At 41.1% G+C, this 26,493-nt stretch overlaps 1 protein-coding gene across 10 annotated transcripts in view; it reads left to right on the forward strand.

Annotated features, from left to right (window-relative positions):
- The window catches only part of ADD3 (adducin 3), a 98,064-nt gene extending 72,609 nt beyond the window's left edge, over positions 1-25,455 (forward strand). For 6 of the 10 annotated variants that reach the window (XM_085554688.1, XM_085554689.1, XM_015867162.3 and 3 more), the window contains 14 exons: positions 907-1,130; positions 13,029-13,167; positions 14,000-14,151; positions 14,272-14,352; positions 15,345-15,494; positions 16,415-16,558; positions 16,647-16,745; positions 17,219-17,401; positions 17,653-17,910; positions 18,941-19,060; positions 19,938-20,027; positions 20,683-20,806; positions 21,718-21,813; positions 23,047-25,455. In XM_085554688.1, the coding sequence (XP_085410814.1) occupies positions 936-1,130; positions 13,029-13,167; positions 14,000-14,151; positions 14,272-14,352; positions 15,345-15,494; positions 16,415-16,558; positions 16,647-16,745; positions 17,219-17,401; positions 17,653-17,910; positions 18,941-19,060; positions 19,938-20,027; positions 20,683-20,806; positions 21,718-21,813; positions 23,047-23,345 (2,130 nt within the window). In that variant the 5' untranslated portion in view covers positions 907-935 and the 3' untranslated portion in view covers positions 23,346-25,455. The remainder of the gene's footprint in view (positions 1-906; positions 1,131-13,028; positions 13,168-13,999; positions 14,152-14,271; positions 14,353-15,344; positions 15,495-16,414; positions 16,559-16,646; positions 16,746-17,218; positions 17,402-17,652; positions 17,911-18,940; positions 19,061-19,937; positions 20,028-20,682; positions 20,807-21,717; positions 21,814-23,046) is intronic. The other 4 variants (XM_085554690.1, XM_015867166.3, XM_085554692.1 and 1 more) reach the window with 1 other exon arrangement.
- Positions 25,456-26,493: the final 1,038 nt, after the last annotated feature.

Below are 26,493 nucleotides of genomic sequence, written 5' to 3' on the forward strand. Positions count from 1 at the left end.
AGCTTGGGCTGCTGGAGCTGCTTTAATGGAATCCTCTCAACTGTTTTCATCTTGAAGAAGCAGGAGGTTTTAGCTGGCCCGCTACAGATGCCCCAGATTAGTTTGTTGCTCACACAGTATCTCAAAGAGCAGCTGCAGTGACCCAAAGGAAGGATGCTTTGAGCCACTAACAGGAAGGTATCAGTTGAACCACATCACTTAATGCTTCTCGACTGGCAGTGTTCCTTCCCGTTTGGATGTTTTGTAAATTGTTTATATACTAAATACTTTTGCATGCAAATATTCTTATATTAAATACATTATTGAATGTAGGTATTTGCATGTTAAAATGTATTTTCATAATATGCTATGTCCTCCTACAAATCTTACTTCTCTTTGTTCTTCAAACCTGAGAAAACCTTCCTCTCAGTACCTGTTTGAGAAATGGTGTTTCTGAACCTGACTCTGTGTGAAAATGTGTCTGATTTTCTGCTTTTGATCCACTTTCTGTTTGTGTTTGCTTATCAGTTGGTTGTTTTTTGTTTTCTTTTTAAAGGTGTTTTATACGTATCTTTCTACTAAGATATGAAAACTTTGGGGATTTTTGTTACTAATGTAATGAGCTTTGGCGAGAATCCTCGCTTACAAGTGCACACGTTTCCCTAAGCTGAAGCAATGGGATGCTTTGGAAATGCTGTCATTGAGGAATTCCTTTGCTGGAGTTGGGAGATGAGCTCTGAGCGGATGTTGAGGACAGGCCCTGCCTTCTGGATGTGCTGTGTTAAAGCCAAAGGTGTCAAGGAGGAGAGCTGTAAAAAAAACCAGGGGCTGTGGTGAATGTGGTGTAAAATGAGATTTTGTCACAAAATACCTAATGCACATTTTGGACATCGTTGTTTTAAATGTTCTGCTCTTTTTATCTTGCAGGTGAGGACTCCCATCCGCAGAGCTGAAGCATGAGTACCGATGCCAGTCAGGTGGTGATCACTTCTCCCCCTGCAGCCACAATGCCCCACAAGGAGAGGTACTTCGACCGCATCAACGAGAATGACCCCGAGTACCTCCGGGAGAGGAACATGTCTCCGGACCTGCGGCAGGACTTCAATATGATGGAGCAGAGGAAGAGGGTCACTCAGATACTGCAGAGCCCTGTGAGTAGGATTAAGGGGGGATGACAACTACAGAGTGCTATCTTTTAGATTCCTCTTTATGTTCTTGAGGTTTAAGAAAAGAAAGCTATATCATGTTAGCTAGAATAATTCTGGACTGTCTTATAAGGAGAGTCACTAAGCAGATTATCCAACATTTTGTTTGCTTAGCTTCTTGTCTGTGAACAAATGCTGGTGTGTGGATTTGTTTTTTTTCTCCTGGTGCTTTTATAATCTTACGCTTCATTACTGTATTACAAAAAGATCTGACTGGCTGAAGGGTACTTAATTAAAACTTAGGCTCAAGGAAGAGACTAAAGGAGTCATCGGTCAAATAGGAACAAATTAGGGTGTTAGATGGAGTTCTGCACTCTGGTTTTGAATATGAACTTACCATTTGCATCAGGAATGCTTTAATTAAGTTTTTAATGTTGGCTAAGATCATTTAAAAGCTAGAATATGTTCTCTTCTCTTGTTCTTGGGGGCAATCATACCCATATAAGGCCTTAATGGTTCTATGTATGCACTTACCTACTGGTTGCATAAGTTCAGTGCTTGTGTAGGCTACGTGTAATACTTTAATATAGGGGTGGTTCAATAGTTTTAATTTATATTTTAATGTATATATTGTGTGAATTTCACCTGATGAATGCTTTGGAAAGCAAAACTGGCGCCTGAGTGCTCTGAAGCTATAGGGAGTATACGAGGGTGGGCCTTTGGGGTGGGGACTATAAGGTGAGCAACAAGGACAATGGGACTTGGAAGGGGTTAAGCAGCTTTGCAGATCCTTTTCTGTTTAGTTCTCCTGTAAGTTGGGGTGTTTCTCATGTCATTTTTATGAAGCTTTTCCATATGTAATGAGATTGCAAACAGCTGTTAGTAATCACCCTATTATAGTCATCCATGAATAACAGGATTGTTTGCTAAAGTGTTGTCGTGGAGTGCCTCTCGGATCTGTGGGTTGCTCTGGGTATAATGTGAACCTGTTGACTAAGGAATTTATGACTTTCAAGTTGATTTGTGCAAGTTTAGTTCTGCAGCCAACCCCTATACTATAAAGAAAATACTCCGAGGAGGTATTGCATAATGCTTTAATCATGATAAAATTACGTTAAACACTCGATTGTAAAATGTGATCAGTCTGCTCCTTCCTCTTAAAATACTCACATTATAAGTAGCCAGGGCTCACAGCAAGGACTAGGTATTTATCCTGTTTAAATAGGGCAAGATAAAAATAAGTTATAGAGGTAGTGTTTAAGTTTGTGGTGTTCTTTGGTTCTTCTGATAGAAGTACTGAATCGGGTGGGCATAAGTATTTGCTCAGAGTTTTGGGGGACCCTATGCCAGGTCTGTCAAATGTAATAAATAGCTCTTTGCCACAGTCTCTGGTATTCTGGAGGCGCAATGTCAGCATGCAGGTTTTAGGAAGGGATGAAGAGGTGCTACCTCTGAGCCTGGGTAAGTGCTTTAACAGCCAGCAGGAGGATTCAGTCAGGCAGTTCTGGGTGTGCTGCTGAGCACAAGCTCAGCACAGCACTGTTTGGAGATGCCAGAAAGTTGCAAGTTGTGCAAGGGGCTGGTTGTCCAAATAAGCCAGAGGCCTGCTGGCTGCATGGCCATTCTCTTCTGAGTGGGAGAAGATGAGAACATGGAACACAGAGCAAGGCATGGACAGATGGAAGCTGAGCTGCCAGCTTCTTTCTCCTTTTGCTGGCTTTTCTTGAAACAGAAGGCATGGAGTAACCCTGCTCTGATTCCTCGTGTGAGGAAATAAAGGCACTTTTAGTACAACATCTGGGACTGAATGTCCATCAAGCAAATTTCATAACTGATTTGGGGGTAGAAACTGCATTACTTCTTCCAGCGGCTGGCTGCAATGTGGCATAGCGTTCTTGAGTCAGGACTGAAAATGATTATCAGATGAAAAATGATTATCTTCTCTCTTATGAATACATATTTATTTGTTTGTTTGTTTGTTTGTTTGTTTATTTGTTGAAAGTATCAAAAAGCATTTCTTTTGTTTCTGGTCCGCATAACAGGAGCCCAGGATTGTACTGTGCACAGTGTCTGTGTTCTATAGCTGCAGAATTGCATAGCATTACAAGTTTGCATAAAGCTTTAGCAGGAACTAGTTTGGTGTTTTGGAAGAGGGGGAAGAGGTCATCAGACATTTTCTTACTGGTGAATATTCAACTTGCCTTACATGTGCATATGTGTATTCAGATTGGAGGTTTAGTTGTTGGCTCATCATAATTATGTATCTGTGACTGTGTAGTAGATGTTACAAAGATAATAACTTTATGTCATAAAAATATGCAACCATGTATGGGCTCAAGATGAACTTGTGTGAACACATACTTTCTCCAAGCAAAGAATTATGCTATAAAGCTAAAGGGTTAATCGCTACCATCTATGAGGAAGCTTAGATACTCATATTGTATTAACAAGCTTTTTTCCTTTCTTTCAAGTAGGAAAATCTACATCTCTTAGCAAGAAAATATATATTAGAGAATATATTTCAGGAACCACTCTGTACTCTGTGCAGAGCATGTCACTGCAAGGGCTACAGCCATGACCAGACACCCTCAGACATCAAACTGCTTCATCTCTCTGATGTGCCATTTGATGCACACATTGATGTGCAGCCTGGCTACTCCCCTCTGATGTGCTATTTCCCTTTCCTAAATTAAATCATTTAAAAGCTACACTCATTACCTCTGATGTTTTCTAATGTTTGTAATAAGCCTTAAACAAATCAGTAAGACTGATTTGTTCTGTTAACACTGCCCATGAAGAATTTCCTGACATTATCAGTGGTTTCTCAGACATGTTTACTTGATGCTCCCTGTAACCTGTGCACATCTGAAAGCCTGGACGATCTGACAGGACCTGTGTGTTTGTTGTTCTATGTTAAGTAAGTACAAAGCAATGACATTCAGATAGGTTTGTGGAGCCTGGTAATGCTCAGAAGTACCACTGGACATAAAGTTGCATGATTTTGATTTCATTAATGTCTGCAGGTTCAGAGCACTGGGGTATTACATCATTCTTTTCATAGGAAAAAATATTTCTTTGCAATAGATGAATTTCTCTGTTTTCTGTGGTTCTGATACACTTCAGCTGTAATATAACCAAAACAGGAAATGCTTTCCTTTTTCTTTTTAATTTTCTATCTCACATCTATAATTAAAAACAGTTTTGTCTTTATAAGCTAAACAGCTGTATATTGCTTGTTATATGGAGTAACTAACTTCTTAATGAGTAAACATCCTTATTTGATGTATTATCCAAATGCCAATTTAAGCTTTGGTATGCGAGTCTGGCCTTCCTTTCCATCTGGTACTTCTTGGGTATGCTCACCATGGTGACTGAAATCTATAGAAGCCATGGCTGCCCTGTTATTCCAGGGCAGTCTTCTGTGTCTTTGTCCATGATACATGCAGGTGTAGGAGCCTGTTTGGTTTTAGCCTGAAAGGAAGCTAGCCTGTGGGATCTCCCAATGCTTTGCTTTAACTCTGTGTTGGCTGTGACAGTGCTGATTGGTTCTGTGCAACACTGGAGGGCGATTGGTACAGTGATGCTTCAACACTGCTGTTACATAATGGCAATAATTCAGTTGTACCCAACTGTGTTGCTAAATTGGTTTTCTCATGCTTAGGCCAATTGTCCTCCTGTCCTTCCTGCCCACATGTGTGCATGTGCCCAGCCTCCTGCCCCATCTGACTCAGTTTTGTTTTTTCCTGAGATTCACATTTGTCTGGCTTGCTTTGTTTTGTATCAGATGGACATTCAGTATTTTCACACCACCACTCCCCTACTGGGGCAGTTCATTTTCATGGAATATCCAAGTCCTTTCAGCTGCTCACTTATTTTGGCTTGTACTGCTCTTTCCCCATCTATTTAAAAGCCTTTCTGATCCTTTAGGAGCATTGCCTGTTGCTAGCATCCCATTCTAACCCTTTGGTCCCATCCTATGGGACATTCTGCTGGAGCAGCCTCTTGTTCTGCAGCTCCCCCAGGTGGCTTCAAGCTCCTGACATCTGTGTAACTTCCTGCTGGGGAACTGCACAATTGTCCCCTGCTCTACTCTCATCAAAATGGCTTTTTTAATCCTTGTTCTCCACTCTGTTACACTAGAAATTAGAATTACCTTTGACTTCTATTTTATTTCCATATTGCAGATTTAGCTTAGATTGAATTCAGGTTTTCAAATGCCAGTGGTTTCCACATTGAAAATATATATATATATATTTTTCCCATCCATATTTCTGATCTTTAGTGTTGTTGACTTATTTGAGTTGAAGTTTTTGTCTCCTTGGGAGGGGGTTGTTTGCAGATCCTGCTGTGATTTTGTCCCCACATCCTGTAGATCATTCAAATCATTATCAGTGAAGTCCATCCTCCTTTTGCTTGATGAATTTACATAGAATCATTACAGTTGGAAAAGACCTCTGAGATCATCTAATCCAAACCCAGTCCATACTCACTGATATTGCTCACTACCCATGTCCCTCAGTGCCACATTTCCATTGTTCCTGAGCACTCCCAGGGACAGTGACTCCCCCACCTCCCTGGGCAGCCCGTGCCGCTGCCTCACCCCTCTTTCTAAGAAGAAGTTTTTCCTCATATCCAACGTGAACTTCCCCAGCCACAACTTAAGGCCATCATCTCCCATCCTATCACTGTTACCTGGGAGAAGAGTCTGACCCCACCTCACCACAACGTTCCTTCAGGGAGCTGTAGAGACCAATAAGGTTTTCCCTGAGTCTTCTCGAGGCTGAACAGTCCTAGTTCCCTGAGTGGCTCCACATAGGATTTGTGCTCCAGACCCTCCACAGCTTTGACTGTCCTTCTTTTGACACTCTCCAGAGCCTATGAGCCTCTTCTATGGCTCTATCAGTATTTGAAGTAATTAATTGTAAATAACACTCAATCAGACTTAACTCTGTAGGTAAGTGATATGGAGTTGTAAAATAAAATGCACTGTAATGAGATCTGTTTTTCTTCACTGGTTTTCTGAATTCTGTCCAATGAAAGACATCAGGTCACTCTGGGGAGTGGGAAGGAAGGGGGGTTTCCATTGCAGTGAAGAAAATGAGCAACAGTTGAAAGGAGCTCCTTATCTACATTCATTTTTTTAAGTCCTGGAGCATCTTCGGGCCACTCCATCAAGCCCACTTACTCATGCACTTCATTGCAAGTGAAAATTGCAAAAGATCTACCAAATTCCCCATGCTTATTAATAATCCTATCTCTTAACAGAATGCCAAAGCCATTTTTTGTTTGTCCCCTCCTCCTCATAGAGCTAACAAACACTCCTGTTGCCCTTATCTTCCCCTTGCCAGCCGCAGCTCTTTGGCGGTTTTTTGTGGGCAGCTCCACCCTCTCCCATCGGGGCACCTGCTGCTGTTGCAGGGCTGTGCAGGCTGCTGGAGGTACAGCTCTTCCTCCTAGGGCAGCCACATGCACAGTGCTTGCTTTGCTTCTCGTCCGCTCACCCTCTGGAACAAAACATCAGTTAAGTTTTAAAGCTTTTTATCGCGGTAGTGATTGGGCTCAGAGGCTGTGTGCATGTGGGTGTGCTTGTACATAGAGAAGCTGAATTATAGTCTTTAAGAAAATACAGTTTGTGTGTGTGTGCTTTGATCAAAAACAGGAAAAAGAAGCTAAAACGGTTTCTTGTATTATTCTGCTGCTTTTAGGCATGCAGCAGGGCTGTTATTGAGTAGGGATCTTGCATATCTCGTCAAGCTCTGCAGGCTGAGGTATAAAACAGTTTGGGCTCTTACTATCCTTGATAGGAACATGTACTTTCTCCTCTTACAAGTTCGCAGTGGGCTGTTAGCAGGTGACCCGCAGCCATCCTCTTCTCTACTTACAGGGGAGTTCTTTTTCTCAACATTTTGTTTCTAGAGTCATTAAGTGTCGTCATGTACCTATGGAAATAGGAAGCAAAAAGGAAGATAATAGTTATGGACTTGTACTATACTTAGGAGCCTGCCTACCTCTAAATATCCCCAGAGAGCTGTCCAGCAAAACGTAGAAATTAATACGTTTTTGTAGTAAAAATATACATATAACAGAGAAATAGCAGTGCTGTGGGTTATTCTAGTTGTCTGCTTCTGTTGACTGAAGAAAAACAGTTAACCAGGACATACAAATGTTGCTTCAATTCTTAGAAGCCCCCATTTACACTGTCAGTTTATACTTGTGCTAAATGGAATTGAGTCAGAACTGAAGTTTGCAACCTCACCACTGAGTTTCAGAGAGCCTTTGCATGTGTAAGACATGAGATTTTTGCACCTAAGCTGCTTGAGTTTGTGTGATATGCATTTGGAAGAGGACTGCATATATTTCTGGGGAATTAATTTTATGGTATTAGAAATAGGTTGAGCTAATTGTGTGATTAATGGCTTTATCGAAGAATGCTGTGCCTGGGCTGCAGGCCACGTGCCTACCTAACTTGGCCTGGAGGAGTGGCTGGAGTGTTAGAAACAGTGAAATTCCTGCAGTGCCGCATCCAGCTGAGCACGTGGCCCCTGCACAACCACAAAATGCACAGTGAGCTGCCATGTCTGCATGGCTCACAGCTCGTGCAGTGAGACAGAGCTGCCTTGTGTTTCGTTCATGAGTCACGGGGATGTTCGTGCTGTGGTGTGCAGTGGCTCTGAGGAGATGGGCAGCTCCTTCCCCCCAGCAGTCCCCATCCAGCTTCCACAGTGCAAACTGGGTGCTGTTCCAGCACAGAGAAACAAATCACAGAGCTGAAGCTCTTTATTGAGCAATGCTGAGCATACACAGCTGAGTAGCATAGTTTTTCATTCATCTGACAGTATGGTTTTTCCTTTGTCAGCGTTTTCTTGTCAAGTACTACATCTGAAATGGTAGTGACCTTTCCTCTTAAAAACTCACTGCTTTGTGCTGGAGCAGAATGTTTGTTTGCTTCTCGGTCACTGGTGGGCAGTGGCAGTTATGGTCCCTGGCGATCACCACTGGCTACAGGCTTACAACTAAATTTTGCAGTGTTGATGACAACCGTCCAAGCTCTGCCTGTCAGCCAGTTCTCAGTCTGCCCCACTGTCTGCTCATCTATCTCACAGTTCCTAGGCTTACCTATGAGGATGTTATGGGTGACAGTGTGGAAAGCTATGCTGGAATCAAGGTATACAACATCCACTGCTGTCCCCACATCTACCCAGCCAGTCATGACATAGAAAGCTACCAGCCTGGCCAAGCATGATTTCTTGTTTGTGAACCCATGTTGATTGCTCTTCTTCTTTTCCACTTGCTTGGCAATGACATCCAGAGCAAGTTGTGCCATCACCTTTCCAGGGACAGAGGTGAGGCTGACTGGCCTGTTGTTTCCCAGCTCCTTCTCCTTGCCCCTTTTTCAAGACTAGGGTGACACTGTCTGTCCTCCAGCCTTCAGGCACTTCTCCTATTCTCCATGAGCTTTCCAAGAAGATAGAGAGCAATTCAGCAGTTGCTTCTGCCAGCTTTCTCAGTGCTCGTGGTGCATCCCATCAGTGCCCATGGATTTATGTGCATAGAGTTTGCCTAGACAATATCTGACCAGATCCTCTTTAACCACAGAGAAGTCTCCCCCTCCCCAGAGTCTTTCTCTTACCTCCAGGGCCTGGGGTTCTTGAAGGGCAGTCTTAGCAGTAAAGAGTGAAGCAAGGAAGAGTTAATGGAAACTATGGAAAAATACATAGAGTCATGTGTGACACTGAAGACTGCTGTCTGCCAGATATTATTGTTGTGCACTGGCTCGTAGATAAATAGCGTATTTCATTGTATTTTATCCGTGTTTCAACTTATTAACATCTGCTTTGCCATTCATCCCAAGTCTGCCTATCTTCTACTTGCCCTGGATTATACCAATTTTCTGGTGTTCCTGAAATTACTTTTGAGGAAAGCTTGTTGTTCTGTTATCAACAGCTTTGTTAAACCACGAATCCTCACTTGTAGCATCCTTTGTGTGCAAGAGACACTACTGCATTAACACTGGATAACGACTCTGAGATGAGAAGAATGAAAGTAGTACAGGCAGCAGAATATTTTTAATAAAATAAACCTTTCCATCCAGAGTTGTCCAGAATACATTACACTATCTTTTTTTCCTGCAATAGACATTCCTCAGACAAGTTAAAAAGAGAAAAAAAGGAAAGTCTGGATACAACTAATAGGAATTTGCTGTGAATGTTTTTTGCAGATCCGTTCTATACTCCTTGTTGAATTGAGAGTGATTTAATGTAACACAGATAACTGTTTTTCTCCATCTCCTCCCAAGCAAATACTGACATAAATTTCATGAATTCTGTCTTCTACATGATCCCTGTGAGACTACGAATGTGCAATTTCCTTATATACAGATTATAAACAAGAGTAAAGGAGTATTTCAGCCTTCCCGAGTGTGAGATGGCAGAATTTTTGTGCAGGGGCCTCTTTAAGGAACATTTGAGGAGTAATTGAATGTCTTGGAATGGCAGAGTCTGAAAATAAAGGCTAGGATTACTTGTGGATGAAATATATTGTCCAGTCACTGTCTCTGCTGTCTTAATAGATCACAGTAATAGAAGGAGAAAGTACCATAGAACTGCAGCCACGTGGTAAACCATTGGGAGAAAGGAGCACTAGGGCTGGAATGGCTGGTTCTGGCAGGTCTCTGAGAGCAGATTAATTGTGTTGTGAAGCTTGGAAACAATGTGAAGTAAGCTGCCACAAAATCTCTTGTTGTGAGGTGGTTTTGTTGTTGTAAGGCTTTCTGTATGGTCAGAAATATGATGTGCAAAGGCTAAGGAAGTGCCTTTGGTTATTGTACTCTTCCAAGCAGGTTGGTAAAACATACAGGTTGGACTTTCTGTATGCAGCTCACCAAAATCCTTTCTTCTGGTTACATGAGAAGTAATCTTACACAGAGATCACACGTGTCTGAATGTCAGAGAATCATGGAATGGCTTGGCTTGGAGGGGGCCCCAACGATCGTGTAATTCTAATCCCCTGCTGCATGGGCAGGGCTGCCAGCCACTAGATCAGGCACTACATCAGGTTACCCACAGCCCCATCCAATGCTGAAAGCCACTTTGGATGCAGTGCAGGAGGTAGCCGGGTTACTTCCTGGCCTCAGCACCTCATCCCAACTGACCCTAACAGTGCACCGTGGCCTCCTGAGTTTTGGGGTTTGTGTTTCCAGCTTGTTCCCCTGAGACTGAGCTCTGGGTGTCTGACAGTCAGAGCTGTGCTCTGGTCTTCAACAGGAATTGAGCTTTGAGTATATGAATAGCTACTTGCTGCTGAGTGCTCTGCACATCAAGCCCTGGGCATCTCACAATGAATATCCCAAATCAGTGGGACTGTCAGACCTCAGCACACTTGCTGTTCTGTGAAAGCAGTGACAGTGCCCTGCTTCACCATAAAGACATGTTTTTGGGGATTAGCAAGTTAATGCTTGTGAAGCATTTAGATTTAAGGTAATTATCTGCCCCAGAGAAAATCTTGTCAGATAAATAATAATTGTCATCACATCAGGGTATGAACAGCATGCAGATAAAGCACAGGGCTGTGTGCTGAGAAGAGGAAAAAATACTGAATTTATTTTCTACTGTGGACCAACCACAGTGTGTTAAATGAGGCATGGGGACGAGACAAGTGTGGCGCAGTTAAAAGTTATGTGCAGGGCAGTAAGAAACATGGCTGCACATCTGGCCTCCAGCACCACAGGGTTTGTGGCCATGTTCGGGCTCCAGGCTGAGGAAGGCACTCACTGTGCTGAGAAAAAGGATGGCTCCTGCTTTGCTGTTTGAACACCTCAGGTCACCAGTAACAAGGATCATCCTTAGAGCCAAATTGGGTGGGTGGGAGGGGCCTGCAGTTACCTGCAGATAGACAGAGGGGTAGGGGTGAGAGACACCAAATGATGCTCACAGTGCTGAAGGAATGATGCTGGGCTGTGCCATACTGAAGATTTTTCTTACCTTGTTCCATTAACCTTTCTTTAAAGTTTTCACCGTATTCCAGTCTTTGCTTTGCATTCCATCCCCTCCATTTGCACTGTTCACCTGTTTCTAACCCTCGTGCCAGGCCCTCTCACTTCTTTCTCTGTACAGTCCTTCACTGAGCCCCCTGCATGACACCCCTTTCCACAGGGAGTCCTTCCTTCTGTCTAGAGTTATTCCTCCTACAGAGCTGGTTTATTCTTTGCCAAACCTTTTGCTATTCTTTCCTCCCTTCTCCTCTGCTGTCAGTGCTGGTTATTTTCTCCAACCATTTGCTGTTTTCCCCAAATGTTTGTTTGCCTTGCTAGCAATTATCCCTGCATAATTACCTCCATTATTTACCCTTACAGACTTCTAGTGCTGACCCACCTCTTTCCTCCCAGTCCCCATTAGGTTTCTTTTCTCACTCAGTTTCTCCTTTCTTTTCCATTTTCCCCAACCTTTCCCTATGCTTGCTGGATAGATCTCACCTGCAGCAGACACTGATTTTGCCCATGTGTCTTCAGACCAGCAAGGTGCTGTGAGTTATTTGGTGGAGGTTCTGTGTGCACCTGATGTGCACCAAGAAATCCATACAGCAGTTTAACGCACAGTCGCTCTACGTGGCTTTATCTGTCAGGATCTGGCAAGTCCCAGGTGCATGTGATCCCAGTGAGATTGCTTTGGGAAAACAGTACAGTGCCTGTGCTTGAAAATTAAATGTAGCTGTGGATGCCCAACTGAGAGGCCAAGTCAAGCAGAGTCCTGCAGATATTTTGTGGAGTGTGGTAGCAGTGCTTGGCTCATCAACAGTCATGAGTATATGGGAATGTCATGGAACTGATGGGTTTTACCCAACCAAGAGAACTGAATTAAAATTCAGTGAAGATATTACACTGGTCTTGCAGAACTCTTTCCCTTTTTAATTGAGACTAAATAATTACTAAGGCAGGCAAACTGTAAGAAGCAATTACATAAAGAGAGTAGCCTGGAGCTATAGTAGGAGTCAGTTGCACTGTACAGACACCAAATGCCTTTCTGGAATGAACCAGCAAGAGCATTCACCATAAACCTTAGCTGGTGGTATGTGCACTTCTGTGTCCTGCATGTTCAGACAAAAGCTGGAGGAATACTGCCAAAAAAATAATGAGAGGGTTAGGAAACAACACCACTAAGAAAAGTGTGGAAGAATGGAATTTATTTAGTCTAGAAGCATCAAGACTGAAGTAGTCCTAAGACTGGTGTTTGTTATGAACAGTGGTTCATCTGCCTTCTGGAAGGAACAGGCTTGGTCCACAGTGCTAAGTATATTAAATTTGATACAGTGAAAACCCTTCATATAATGTATTTGGCATGAATTTATCTTGTTGGAGTTGTGGACACTTTATACTGGGGAAAGAGGGAAGGGCTTTTCCCTCGAGGAGAAAGAAAGAAGCAGAGAGGTGACCTCCTGACTTTCCTTCTAGATTTTGCATGTCTGCAATCCTACTTGAGTGTGGATGAACTCCAGTTTTCCATGTGTTTATAACTTTATCAAATTTGGATGGATTTTCAGAGGGATTACTGAATTTGAAAGAAAAAAAAAAATACCCAGCACTAAAAGCAACATATCCTGGTCAGATTTGAAGTGCTTCTTCGGAACTATGGAGAACTCTCTAATTGTATTTTACCTTGTCTTCTTCTTGGAAGTAGTTAACCCTCTGTGACCAAACTTCTTTCCCCTCTAGCCCATAAATTGCCAATAGTTAGCATACAAAGTTTAGATCAGATGATTAAAGTTTGGCAAAGTTATAGGCACTAAAAACAAGGTCTAAGGGGAAGTGTCGTGTAACATTAATAACAGGCAAATCTACCAGCCCCACCTATAACAATCTTACTTCTATCAAATCCAGGTTTCCTTGATGATTCTCAAATGTTTCCACAGGCTTTTAGAGAAGATCTGGAATGCCTTATTCAAGAACAGATGAAGAAAGGCAATAATCCAACTGGGCTGCTTGCATTACAGCAGATTGCTGATTACATTACTGCAAGCTCTTTTGCAGGTTTTTCCTCATCTTCACTCAGTAAGTGAAACGTGCCTTTGACTGCCCCTTTTTCTCTTTGTTTTTATTATTACCAGTGATAATTTAATGTGAGCACAAACTAAGACATGGCATTATTTTTCTGCTCTTGCATATAAGTTGTAAACATGGGGAGTAGCCCGCCAAATTGAATCATTACCCAGATATCTCCCAGAGTTGAAAATAACTTTTACAATGTGCTATAGTTACAAAAACATTGCTGGGATGTTCCAGTCCTCCCAAGTCTTCCAGTACTGAAGTGCTGAGTTTGGCCTAAGCACTCTGGGCGGGTGATGTGATACAGGAACCTACAAGCCTGAGGTACAGTGGCAGCTGTTGGCATTCGGCATCTTTTGAGAACTGGTCCCAGAATGGCTCCTTAGAGTTCATACAGACTAAGTGGAAGAGAACAACAGCGAGCTCAGAGTGCCTTATCTCCATGTCTCAAGCTGGTCCTGCAGGTCCAGCTGTTCCCTGCAACGTTTCCCTGGGGATTTGGACAGGGTGATTAATCTCAAAGCACGCACTCTCTGTTGAAAACCCAAACCTTCTCCCTCTCCTGGTAGTAACAATCCCTGTAAGCAAAGGCAGTGTTTCTCAGAGAGGTACTGCACATTCATGAAAGGGAGAAATACCCCTTTGCAAGATGTTCATGCAATCAAAGTCAAAACTAGCAGAGGTTTCAGTAAAGACCCTAGAAGTCCCAGCAGTGCAGATGCTGTCTAATGATTGCTGGTGTTGCTCTGCTGACAATTTAAATATATTGCTTCTGGAAGATCACGACGTCGCTGGAAGGCATTTAATTGATTGGCTGCCATCTTTTTCTGTTTTTCAGGCCATGGAATGATTACCCCCATCAATGATCTACCTGGGATAGATACCTCTTCATTTGTTAAGGGAGAAAAACTTACTCGTTGCAAATTAGCCAGTTTATACAGATTGGCTGACTTGTTTGGGTGGGCACATCTGCCAAATGCCTACATCACCGTAAGTATTTCAGAGAATAAGAATGTTGGGATCCTACCTGTTGAGTCAAATTAATTTCCCCCAAATAATATGAATTCAGAAATAAGTTAGTAATCCATTTGTTTTTTCCCTCCGTTTCAGGTCAGAGTAAGCAAAGAACATGATCATATTCTAATCATTCCAAGAGGTCTGTCCTTTTCTGAAGCTTCAGCTTCCAATTTGGTATGTAATTCATCTTCATAGTAACCACCAAGGCTCAACCTGTTTTCTAAAATACTTTTGTGGCTACTAAAATGGACTTAGCTGTAATCACACTGCTCGATTGTAGTTGCTTTTAATGTTTACCCACCCTATGCAAAGCTTATTAATTATTTAGATAGCAGCATTCTTTGTTCTGATTATTTATTTTTGGATATAGCTTTGCTTTCTATTACTCTGTCTCCAGCCTCAATGCACGGTAGCGAAGTTTTGTTCTCCTGTCTCCCAGAGCTCATTAAATAGCCTCAGTATAGCAGCAACCTTTTAGAACCTGACAATCTGGTAATTCTTATGAAATCACGCTGTAGGAGTAATGTCAGCAGAATCAGTTCTTATCTTTATAAATGGGGAAGTAAAGTTGAATAATCTTCCCTGGTTGTTACAGAGGAACGGGGTAAAATTACAGTTTGGTATTTAGGATCCTGTAGCTGTTAAAATCATGGGTCTTTTGATATAGAAGCTGCTGTATGTTCTTCATGTCAGTTATATATGTGAAGAAGCGATCTCCAGTTGGAAAAGGCGGCAGGAGAACTAGTTGGAAGATTGATAGGCCGATAGCCTTGCAGGAGATAGAAATCCATAATGAAAACTTGAGAACACTGCCTAATGTGCTCCTGTTGCTTTATGTTGATCCCAGAATTATTATTTTAATTTTCCTACTAATTTTTATGTTCTCTGCACGTATAATTTTCTTACTGGAAACTTATTGGCTGAATTTTCTTCATACTCAAAATGTAGACAGTGTTAATAAAGTTGTTTTTAAAATGCCAAGAATTAGACAACTTCCCTTACAAAAGGCTCTTCAGCAGTGGGCTGTAGTTGTTTGCAATTTATGTGAAATGCTCTAAGCCTGAAGAGCGTGGGGAAAACTTGGTATCAAGTAAGAAGGGAGGTTCTCAAATAATTACAGTTATTGCAGACTTCTTGAATGTTGTCTAATTGTTTGACTTTTCCAGATTAAGGTAAACATCCTGGGAGATGTAGTTGACCAGGGCAGTACAACTCTAAGTATCGACAATGCAGGATTCAGTCCACATGTGGCCATCTACTCCACACGCCCCGATGTCAGATGTATAATACACATACATACCCCTGCAACAGCAGCTGTAAGTCTTCCTCCTCCTAGCTTGAAAAGTAAAAAAATAATAAAACAGGTTGATCTTATGAACTGAGATCACCTTTCTGAAGCTGAATTGTTGCTCGTGGCGGTTTTAGTTTTGTTTGTAACATAGCTCCACACTGTTGTTTTTCTCTTTAAAATAAAACTCTGCTGTGAAATCAGGGAAGCAAGAGGGCAGGGCTACTGCAGTGAAATGAATGGTAATAAACTGATGCTTAGATATGATTGTGCTCAGGCTGAGGAGACTAAAGCAGTTTATCCAGGCTTCATTTATAGTATCTCTAACCATATAATGTGCTGTATGCATCATCATTTATGTTACACAACTCTATTTTAACTGGCTTAATTAGTAGTTGTGCTCTGTTTGGATTTACTCCACTACTGAGAAATCATATTGAAAATAGAATTAGATATAAAACATAAGTTAATATGTAAAAATATGAGTTTATAAAATGGTTCATACAACAATTATAAAATTATAAACAATTATAAAAATGTAAGAAGACTCGAAACCATTAGTTTGAGATAAATGGATAAATACGTATGTAATTATTGCTCGACAACAGAGAAAAGAAGGGGGGTGGCTTACTTCTTTCACATAAGTTCTTTGAAATTACGATTATGGGAAAGAAGGAAAAAATTATACACAGTTAAAATTTGCAGAAGCTCAATTGGGATCGTTTGTCTCTTCCTATAATCAATCTGTCCTAAGGTTGTATAGCAGCAGTTCTGTCACCCTCTTGTAACTTTGAGTAGTAAAAGCCTAAAGACTTTATTTCTCAACTCTCTCACTATACAGTGTCTTTTTCTGGCAAAGTTAGTTTGCTAAGAGTTCCATGTTATGTTGTAGGTTTTAAGAGTTTATTTTTTCCCCTAATTTATCAATATATCATTTTCTTCAAATAGGTTTCGTCTATGAAGTGTGGCATCCTTCCAATATCACAGGAGGCTCTGATTCTGGGAGATGTTGCTTATTACAACTACCAGGGTTCTCTTGATGATCAGGAAGAGAGAATTCAGCTTCAGAAAGTTCTTGGACCCAGTTGCAAGGTATTCAGCCTCATTCAAGCTTCCCAAAGGCAATGTTCATGTCCTGTGACAGTTTCTACCATTTAACGTTAGTGTCTTAATTTACCAGGTATTAGTCTTGAGAAACCATGGTGTGGTAGCTCTAGGAGAGACACTGGAAGAAGCATTCCACTATATTTTCAACGTGCAACTGGCCTGTGAAACACAGGTGAGCAAGAATACGTAACTGTCCTCATCTTCCATAACTCCTAAGCCCATCCCCAGAACTTCATCACTTTTCTTCTATGTGTTTCCTGTCATATTTGCAAGTATGTGTTTGGAGGGAAGGACTGAATAGCACTCTACTCCCTCACCCTGACATTCATTTTGAGTTCAATTGCTCATTCATTTTGAAATGTGTATAGAAATGAAAAGATGCGTAATACTGTGACGGAAAAAGACTTTATTAGGATACTCTGAGAGGTTGTGTTTGTGTCTGCTCCTTTTAGAGTGTGATGATTAGCATATGTTATCATCCTTCCAGTATTAATCACCTGCTGTATATTGTAATGTATGTTCACACAGAAGAAAGTTAGCCTGAGAAATATTGCAGCAGGCATTTGTGTTTCTCTTGTTTATTCAGAAAAGCAAAGAATCCAAAAGCATTTCTGCAAGTGAAATAACACTCATTGATGTCTTCAGGTTCATGCATTAGCTGGAGCAGGTGGGATAGACAATCTCCTACTACTGGATCTGCAGAAGTTCAAGCCTTTCACGCACGGTGTGGCAGCAGGTGGAGGAGGAGGAGTTAATATGGCTTCACAGCAGAAATGGAAAGTAGGGGAGCAGGAGTTTGAAGCACTCATGCGGATGCTGGACAACCTGGTGAGAACACACTCGTGGCAGCCTTTGCAAGCTTCTGAGTGTAGGATCAGCTGCTGTATGGCAAATGATTCTTTCTGGTTTCTTTGTGAGTTTGAAAATGAAGGTAGAACGACTTCTCGTCCCATTCAAGGCATATAAGATAGTACAAAAAAAAATCTGATTACTTCTTCAGTTACTCTTTCAATTTTTTTTAATTTTTTTTTTAATTTTATTTCTTAAATTATTATTATTTTCTTTTTTCTTCTCCATAGGGATACAGAACTGGCTATGCCTATAGGCAACCCTTAGTCAGGGAAAAGCCCAGACATAAGAGTGACGTTGAGATCCCAGCCACTGTGACTGCCTTTTCCTTTGAAGACGATGCGGTCCCGCTCTCCCCGCTGAAGTTCCTGGCACAGAGACAACAGAGGGAAAAGACAAGATGGCTGAACTCCCCAAACACGTACTTGAAAGTAAATGTGCCTGAGGAGTCCTGGAACGGGGAAGCGAGTCCCAGGACCAAGATCACGGTGGGCCAATACTTTGGGGCAGTTGTTCTGGTTTTATGCTGCTTGGGAAAAAGCAGAGTGCACACAGACCTCTTTAACAGGATTAGTAAATCAGTTAATGAAGCAGGGGGAAATAGGTTTGTGGGAGGTTTAGTAGCATCAGTACTGATGACCCTCAGTGATTTGGGCATTGCCATTCTTTGGAAGAGCAACAGTTTATGCTAATAATTAAGCAGTTATTTTCCCTTTTCACCCAGCTCCTCCAGTTCCTAAGTCAGGAAATAATAACACTGTATGTTTTTATGTTTTAAATTATCCACTAAATATAAGAAGATTTTAAATCACCTGTAGGTTGCTGTCATCTCTTCAAGGTCCAGTTTGCCACTATCCTTTTCCTGTTTGTGAGCCTGCTAAAAACAGTCTCTGAAGATTATTCTCTTGTTACTACTCATGTTGATTCAGCCTTTTCCTCCTGCTTCCACTGTCTCCAGCCTGAGAGCAGTGCCTATTTGCAGGGCTGAGGAGCACATTTGCTGTCCTGCTTACAGTTAGACAGTGCAACCATAAAGGCATCAGCTCCTCCTGCTGGCAGACTAGCAAGCTTCTGCACTTGTGTTTGGGAGAAATATCCTCAACAAGATGTGAAACCTCACTTTAGAGGAATAAAGCTCCAAAATGTGTGATTAACAGAGGTGGAAGGTGAATGAGGAAATGAGAGAGGGTGGATGAGCTCTGGAACCAGCAGATCAGTGTGCTAGTGGATAGGAAGTATGATGCCTCCTGAACAGAGCTGCATTAGTAGGCAGTTAGCACTGCATTTTACAGGAGTGTGTTTTGGTGTTTACTAAAAGTAATGTAGGTGGTACGTGCTCAAGGCAACTTAGATCCCCCTGGGCAAGCATGCAAACTTGTGAGGATTTGGGGGTATTCCATCAATGTCATGTGGAACTAAAAACAGTCAGGAAGGCTCTTCTTTACTTCTCTTTAGCCATAAAACAGCACTGAGAATTGTCCTCCCCATCATGCTGTGCTATTCTTTTTTTCCTTTAAGTGGATGAAAGCTGATGACTCTTCCAAGACTAGTGGAGGAACACCAATCAAAATTGAAGATCCAAATCAGTTTGTTCCTTTAAATACAAACCCCAGTGAAGTGCTGGAAAAGAGAAATAAGGTAAAAGACGTGTACTGAATATAACTACCATTTCTAGATAGAGTTACATGTTAAATAATGTGTAATAGTAACCCAAAATTTTCAAGTGTTCTGTTTTTAGTAGGAAGTTTCTGATGTGATTTTGGCACTATAAAGCATGTATTTAAATATGTGATATACATGAATTTTGTGTACGTATATGCAGTGTACATATAAATTTTGAATGCAGCATTTTGGTGAATGATGACCATTAACTCTGGAAATGATGGATTGGAAATGATAGTCCCCATCATTTAACATTACATTTAGTGGATAATTAGGTGCCAGCATGAACCCAATTGCTGTACATGGGGTACAGCATAATTCAGTCTCATGTGAACTCTGCTCTGTGCTACTTCTTCTAGCATGTATTAAACTGGCGTGTCTCTGGCCCAGTTCAGTCTTTTGGCAATAGAAAGGAAAAGGAAAAAAACAGAAAAAAGAAAATGAAAGATTGTTGGACCTGTCTGTAATCACAGATATCTTTCTGCTTTTCCCTTCCAACACATAAGGCTCTAACTGTTAGACTGACCAAATACTCCACCCTGGGCTTTACTGTACTAGCAGATATTCGGGACGCTTTCCATGTGATTACAGAATCTTTTATTTCTTGGAAAGGACCCTATCAGTATCTATGGGGATTGAACTGGAGTCAGAAGGATCCACTCCCTTCCTTAGGGCTGGCAAGGCATCTTGTGGTCATCCAGAGATTAATGCTACAAGTTCCAGACAATGATTTTAAGATTCTCTCAATTCAGTGTCTCATTAGTTAGTTGACTCCCATTTTCCTGCTGTATAATGTTTTTATCTGATCTATTTTCCTGTTTACATTTATATTTGGTCTGTCTCTCTATAATAGATTCGGGAGCAAAATCGATATGACCTGAAGACAGCGGGACCACAGTCTCAGCTGCTTGCTGGGATTGTTGTGGATAAAAAGCCAAGTCCAGTGAGTAGGGCATAATTCACTGATTTATGTGTATGTGGGTTATTTTGCCTTGCTTTCTTTCAAGCTTCACTTTTGGGCCATTTTCTTTCTAAATACTTCGTTAGAACTGGTAATTTTAATGCCAGGTTTGGAATGTGTAATGTATTTTATTCATGTAGATGCATGTTTTTTATCTCAGAGCTTTAAAATGTTAGTTTCAGGTAGGCATACTTGTCTTTAATATTATTGTAGCGGGAGCCTTCTCTAAGACCATTTTAGCTGAAGAATGATGGACTTTGCAGTGCACAGGGCCAAAAATAACTTCTCATTGTTCTGTGGAGCTCACTGCTAAAGAAAATCATTTAAGGCCCAGAAATGACATGAATTTAAAAGGTGGGATGGGACCATGCAGAAGGCAGCAGTCATTGGAAACAGGCTTCTATTGGAGTTGGAGTGAGCGAGGGTTTCTGGTTTCTTAGCAGTCTTGTCTTGAATAGAATATAGTTATTTCTGGTTTATATGGATAATCCTGATAAGGTATGTAACAAACCACGTTGAACTAGAGTTGGCATTCAACAACTGTATTCCTTCTCTTTAGGTTTGGAGGCATCATACTATTTGCCATGTGCATGTGCTTCCTTTTTAACTATTAATCTTTTAATTTTCTTTCTCCTAGCCAATGCAATTTGAAGATGATGAGCATGCGCCACCAGCACCACCCAACCCATTCAGCCATCTCACAGAGAAGGAACTGGAAGAGTACAAGAAAACAATTGAGCGCAAGCAGTTGGGGCTGGAAGGTCAGTGGTTGGGGCTTACATTTCTATCATAGTTCATTTATGTTTCATATCTACTGTTAAAACGTAGCGATAATTCCTTGAGGAATTCTGTTATCTAAATGATACGTGATAAACAGTCGACTCTCTGACAAATTATTTCTGCCACCTAATTATGAACAATGTCACAAGGTAGAAGAAAATCTTTGTTATCTCAAGGTTTGTTTTATGCCCATTCAAGTGTCAGAATTCACAGGGAAAACCCACTGAGCTCTCCCTGTATGCTGTGCTGCTTCACATTTGGTGCAGCCCTGTCAATAGATACTCTGCTTTCTGACCTTCAAATTCCAGTGCTTTTTGAGCTCGTGTTTGTAATTTATTACCTTCAGAAGTTTTGTGAGATGTTTGATCTTTGCTTCTTTAATTTTTCCTTTATCCTCCCAATGCGCAAGACTCATCTGCTTTCACTTTTTACATCTTTTATCCAGAACTACTATTGTGTAGGAAATTACTAATTGATTGTTGGTTTTTTTGACAGTATCACTTACTATGCATTTTTCTTCATTAGCACTTTGCAATAAACCAGCTTTGCTATATACCACATTGGGGTACAGTGTGGTAGCCTATTCTGTCAGCTGTGTGTGTGACTTAAGGCTAGATAAAACCATGGGGCATGCAATGTGAAATGCAATGGAATGCAACCCTTCCCCCTTTTTTGTGCTTTCTGCTAATGAACTAATATGAAAAGATTGTTTAGCAGATGAAACGTGTAAATCTATCATTCTGTGTAATTTAAACCGTGCACTGCAACTTCTTAATGTTGTCAGCAAAAAGAGCACAATGCTAGCAGAGCTGTAAATCTTGTACCACTAGTACTGACATGCTTGCTTTGTTTTTACTTCTGCATGGCTACTAATCAAACTCTTGTCCTACAGATGCTGAACAGGAATTATTCTCAGATGACGGTTCATCTGTGTCACAAATTCAGTCACAAACTCAGTCCCCGCAAAATGTCCCAGAAAAATTAGAAGGTATTCTGCGTAGTGTCTGTAAAATGCTGATGGCTCTCCTAACCTGAGTCGTCTGCTTTTTTGCTGAGTTCTTTATGCTTCTGTGTCATCGGATGAGTAAAAAAGAGCCCTGTTTTCCCAAAGTCTGGGGAGGGACTCTTTACTTTTTTGGCTTTCCCAAGTTTTTCTAGTACATAATTCTCACAAATGGAAAATAACACAGACTGCTCTGAGCCTTAGTTACTAATGAGGAGGAGGAGACAGATATGTTTTGGTTTTGGTTGTGAGCCTCTAACACAGGATAGATGTGGAGCTTTTGGAGAGGGTCCAGAGGAGGGCCATGAAGATGATCCAAGGGCTGGAGAACCTCTCCTACAAAGACAGACTGAAGGAACTGGTTCATTCAGCCTGGTAAAGAAAAGGCTATGGGGAGACCTCTTTGCAGCCTTCCAGTATTTGGAGGGAGTTTATAAATGTGAGGGAAAGGAACTTTTTATGCAGGTTGATAGTGATAGGACAAGGGGGAATGGTTTTAAACTGAGGGAGGGGAGATTTAGATTAAATTTCAGGGGGAAGTTTTTTACTGAGAGTGGTGAGGAGCTGGGGCAGGCTGCCCAGAGAGGTTGTGGGTGCCCCATCTGTGAAGGTGTTTAAGGCCAGGATGGATGGGGCCCTGGGCAATCTGATCTAGAACCTGATTTAGCAGCTGGCAGCCCTACCTGTGGCAGGGGAGTGGTTGATGATCCATGGAGTCCCTTCCAACCCAAGCTGTTCTATGATTAAGATCAGATGTTGGGCCTAAGGCTTTTCCAGAAAGGTCTAAGAAGGCACTTGGGAAGGGCAGTGTTCCAAAGATTTCTACATGGAATGGTGGCACTTTTGTAAACCTGTCTCTGGAATAAAATGTAATTCCAAGTATGCTTGAAAGTGTATATCTATCTGTTGTTTGTGTAACATACTAGATACGGCTTTAGCTGCACATGCACCCGGTAGAGGGGAGTTTAGCCTTCTCAGCTAAACTCATTATCTTATAGTAACGTTTTAGGTCTGTTTACAACAAGTAGGTAAAAAAGATAAGCCAATGTCTTAGAATTTTGGATTTCATTCTTTGGATTGCAATCCAGACTCCCATCTTTGTTTCAGGCTTGGGGTTGGCTTTTGTTGTTGTTTTTGTTTCTTTGTTTGGGGTTTGTTTGTTTTTTTTTTTTGACATGATATCGCACCTAAATGACAGTAAAATTTTCTGTTCTCTAGAAAATCACGAGGATCTCTATACCCAGAATGCCAACCTAATATCTGCAGAGCTACCCGTGGTGGTGGTGAATGGCAAAGAAGATGCACACGATGTGGAAGAAGACCTCACCAAGAGGGTCAGTCAGTTAACCACTAGTACTGTGGAGAGCGTAGAGATTACCATTAAAAGCTCTGAAAAGATAGAAGAGGCCCTGTCTCCTGAAGGGTCACCTTCCAAATCCCCATCGAAGAAGAAAAAGAAATTCCGCACCCCATCTTTCCTGAAGAAGAATAAAAAGAAAGAGAAAGTGGAAGTGTAAGTGCAGCTCTGTTGGGAGGAAATGGTGCACATTTTAAACGCTTAAGTTGACCATTAACAGAGTAGTGTTAGGGGTGTGCAGTAACTGGACATTTAACCTACACAAAGAGGAACTGGAAAAGGTTTTGCTTTAAACAAAACAGAAACAAACAAACAAAATAAAAATAAAGACTTTCCTATTAAGTGAAAATTAATTCATCTCTCACTTACCTGGGTCCAAAACTGCTATGAGGGTTTGAAACATTCATTACTTTCATGTAGAACTACACTGGCAGGTGCTCAAATACCGTCATAGCGAGATGAAACGCCCTCACAGTGTGCAGCAACAAGTTCTGCCCGGGGTATTTTGCAGACCTTGACATTTTCAGTATGGTAAAGTCTTTATTAAAGTTATTGTTGGGTGATCACATAACTTCCTTCCTAGAAAAGAAAACTGCTGTCTGAATTGGTAACCAGATCATCCCTTTTTGTATTGTGATTTTTTGACCATATATTTTGTGTTTCTGTGCCCCTGTTTGGGTGGGTGCGTATTAACAGCACGCCTTTAAATCTTTTTTAAGATTAGATCACATAGAAATATTATACACTGGCACATAATGTTAGGGGGAAAGCTGCGTAAGAGAAAGTTTATCTGGAATTATACAAAATGTCAGAGAGTTCCATTCGTCAACAACTTCTTTGCCAAATATTTCATTTTAGTGAAATATAATTTTTGAAGACTTCTTTTTTATTCTGTCGGGTGGGGGGAGGGGGAGGGGGAGACCCTTATTTTTCAAGAAGGGGGATTTTATACACGTAACATTGATAATTTAGTTTAACTGCAAAACAAAAAGAAGATTTTATATGTTCAAATGTTTGTATACCATTCAGTATAAAAAAATATTATAGGCATGTGAACCAGGCATTAAATAGTAGAGTGTATTTAAGAACGCTTGGTTTAGAGTATACTTAAATATAATTCAGGAATCCAGGGACTTAGAAATCAGAAGACAAAAGCGTTTAACATCGAACTGGATTCAAAACTTACTGTGTCGGGTTGTTTTTCCTCATGGTATTGCTAATGGATGAAGAAAAATAATCTCTTAACATAACCAAATGAAGGAAACAAAGCTGTTTAAAAGGGAAGTGAAACAGTGAGAAAACAGGAGGAGACAAAGAAAGGACAAGTTTGGTGATTATTTTTTTTAACGATATGATACGGATTGTGGGATATTTTTATGAAATCAGCAAAGTGACATTTCCATATTAGATGTTATGGAGAATTTGTGTGGATTCATGCAGAGCACAACACTTGCTGTCGCTTTTTTTTTTCCCCTCCCTTTTGTTTGAATGGTAAAAGGGTCTCATGAATGTGTGTTGTCCTTTGGATGAACCCAGAACAAAGCAGAGCCTCGTGCCGTGGGTTGGGTGGCGCTGCCACTTGCTCATTTTTACTGGTATCGTCATTTTCTTACTTTTACTGTATTGTAAATACAAACTAAACATAGAAATTAACATAGGTTTTCCTTCGCTGTCTCAAATCGTCTGTAAATCAGTCATCGCAATAGGAAGTGCATTTTAAAGATCCGTGTGGTTCCCAAATTACCAGTTGAAATATTATACAATATATAATTGTTAAATATGGCTGGAGAGTGGTTTGGCATGCACAAATGTTGATATAGCATGTTTGGGGGCTGGTTAGCTTTGACTGTGTTAAGTGTGATAATGCAGTGTTGGAATGGATCCTGGAAACAATTTTCTAGCTTATCACTAAATACTGGAATCAGTGTTTTTAATCATAGTAGAAACTTCCAGCCGCTTACTTTGTTTTTTATGTTCTACATCATTTGTGTTGTGTTACAACATATGTAGAAACAGTAACCTGTGAACTACGCTTTTCATAACTTTTTTAAAAGTATATCTAAATGAATGCAATGTGCATAAATATTTTTTAAAATGCAACCGTGAACTATTTGCACCTTTTGCTAATGCCTCTATTTACTTGCTTTGGCATAAAGAATGAGCCAGCCAACTCTTGTGTCCTGTGGAAAATATATAAACGTTATCTGAAATTGCTCATAGATGTAATGCTAATTAATGTGAAATCACAAATAAACAGTATTTTAAATAGATGTGTTTTGTAAAGCAGTTGTTTGTTTATACAGCGTTGTTGCATCTCTTGCTTGTACAGAATTTATTCTGGAGATGGGTTGTCTTGGGTTTATTCAGAAAGCTATGGAGGAAAATGGTCTGGTCTTACTGGAGAGCTGTTGTTTTCGGTCTTAGGTCCTAGAGATGAAGGAGAATGGGTTTGTGGTAAACAATGTGGCACTGTCAGGTGAGGGACTGAACCCCAGGCGTGCTGCTGCCACCACTTCTCCTCATGCTTCATCCATCTGGCTGCTGCTTAAGTGTAGGCTTAAGCTTGACAGCCTCATACGTGGGGCTCAGGTGGTTTAAGTGATGTGTCAGGGAAATACCTTGTGGAAATCACTGCTTCCTTCATGTTAGCAAGAGAAATTAAATGTTTTGTATGATATCTTTTCTTTCAGTGAATCATCATCATAGAATCATTATAGAAAGGACCTACAAGATCATCCAGTCCAACTGTCCTCCCATTACCATTGCTACCACAAGCCACTAAACCATATCTCACAGCTCCTCATCCAGACACCTCTTGAGCACTGCCAGGGATGGTGACCGGTTAATCACTCCTCCATTTGTCTTTCTGCATCTGCAGGAGCAATGTGTAAGGAAGGGTTGAGTCCAAAAGTCAAACGCGACCTTCGAAAACAGAACGTTCGAATGGCCATTAGGTGGCATCAGATCGTCGCATTTGCTGCATCCATTCCCTGCAGTTGGAAAGCTGTTAACAAAAGAGCTTTCAAAGAAAAGTATTTTGGTGGGGATGTGGTGGGCATTATTCCAGTTCCAGCGCAGAGAGATGAAAGCTGACATCTGTCTGCTGGACTGGTTGTTTTTGATTGATTCATTTCGAAATCCAGAAATGGAAGGAGATGTAACCTCCTCCTCTTAGCCCAGTGTTTTTGCAGCTGAACATGTGCACGTATTTTAATGTGCAAGCTTGCTGCACAGAAGAATATCCTGCTGCCCAATGTTTTCTGTCTGGCAGCCTCACCCACGGGCTGGGGGCTCTCAGTGTTCCAGGA

This window comes from Coturnix japonica, chromosome 8 (genome assembly GCF_054131305.1).
Source record: "Coturnix japonica strain WE chromosome 8, WE-NBRP24, whole genome shotgun sequence".
NCBI lineage: Eukaryota > Metazoa > Chordata > Aves > Galliformes > Phasianidae > Coturnix > Coturnix japonica.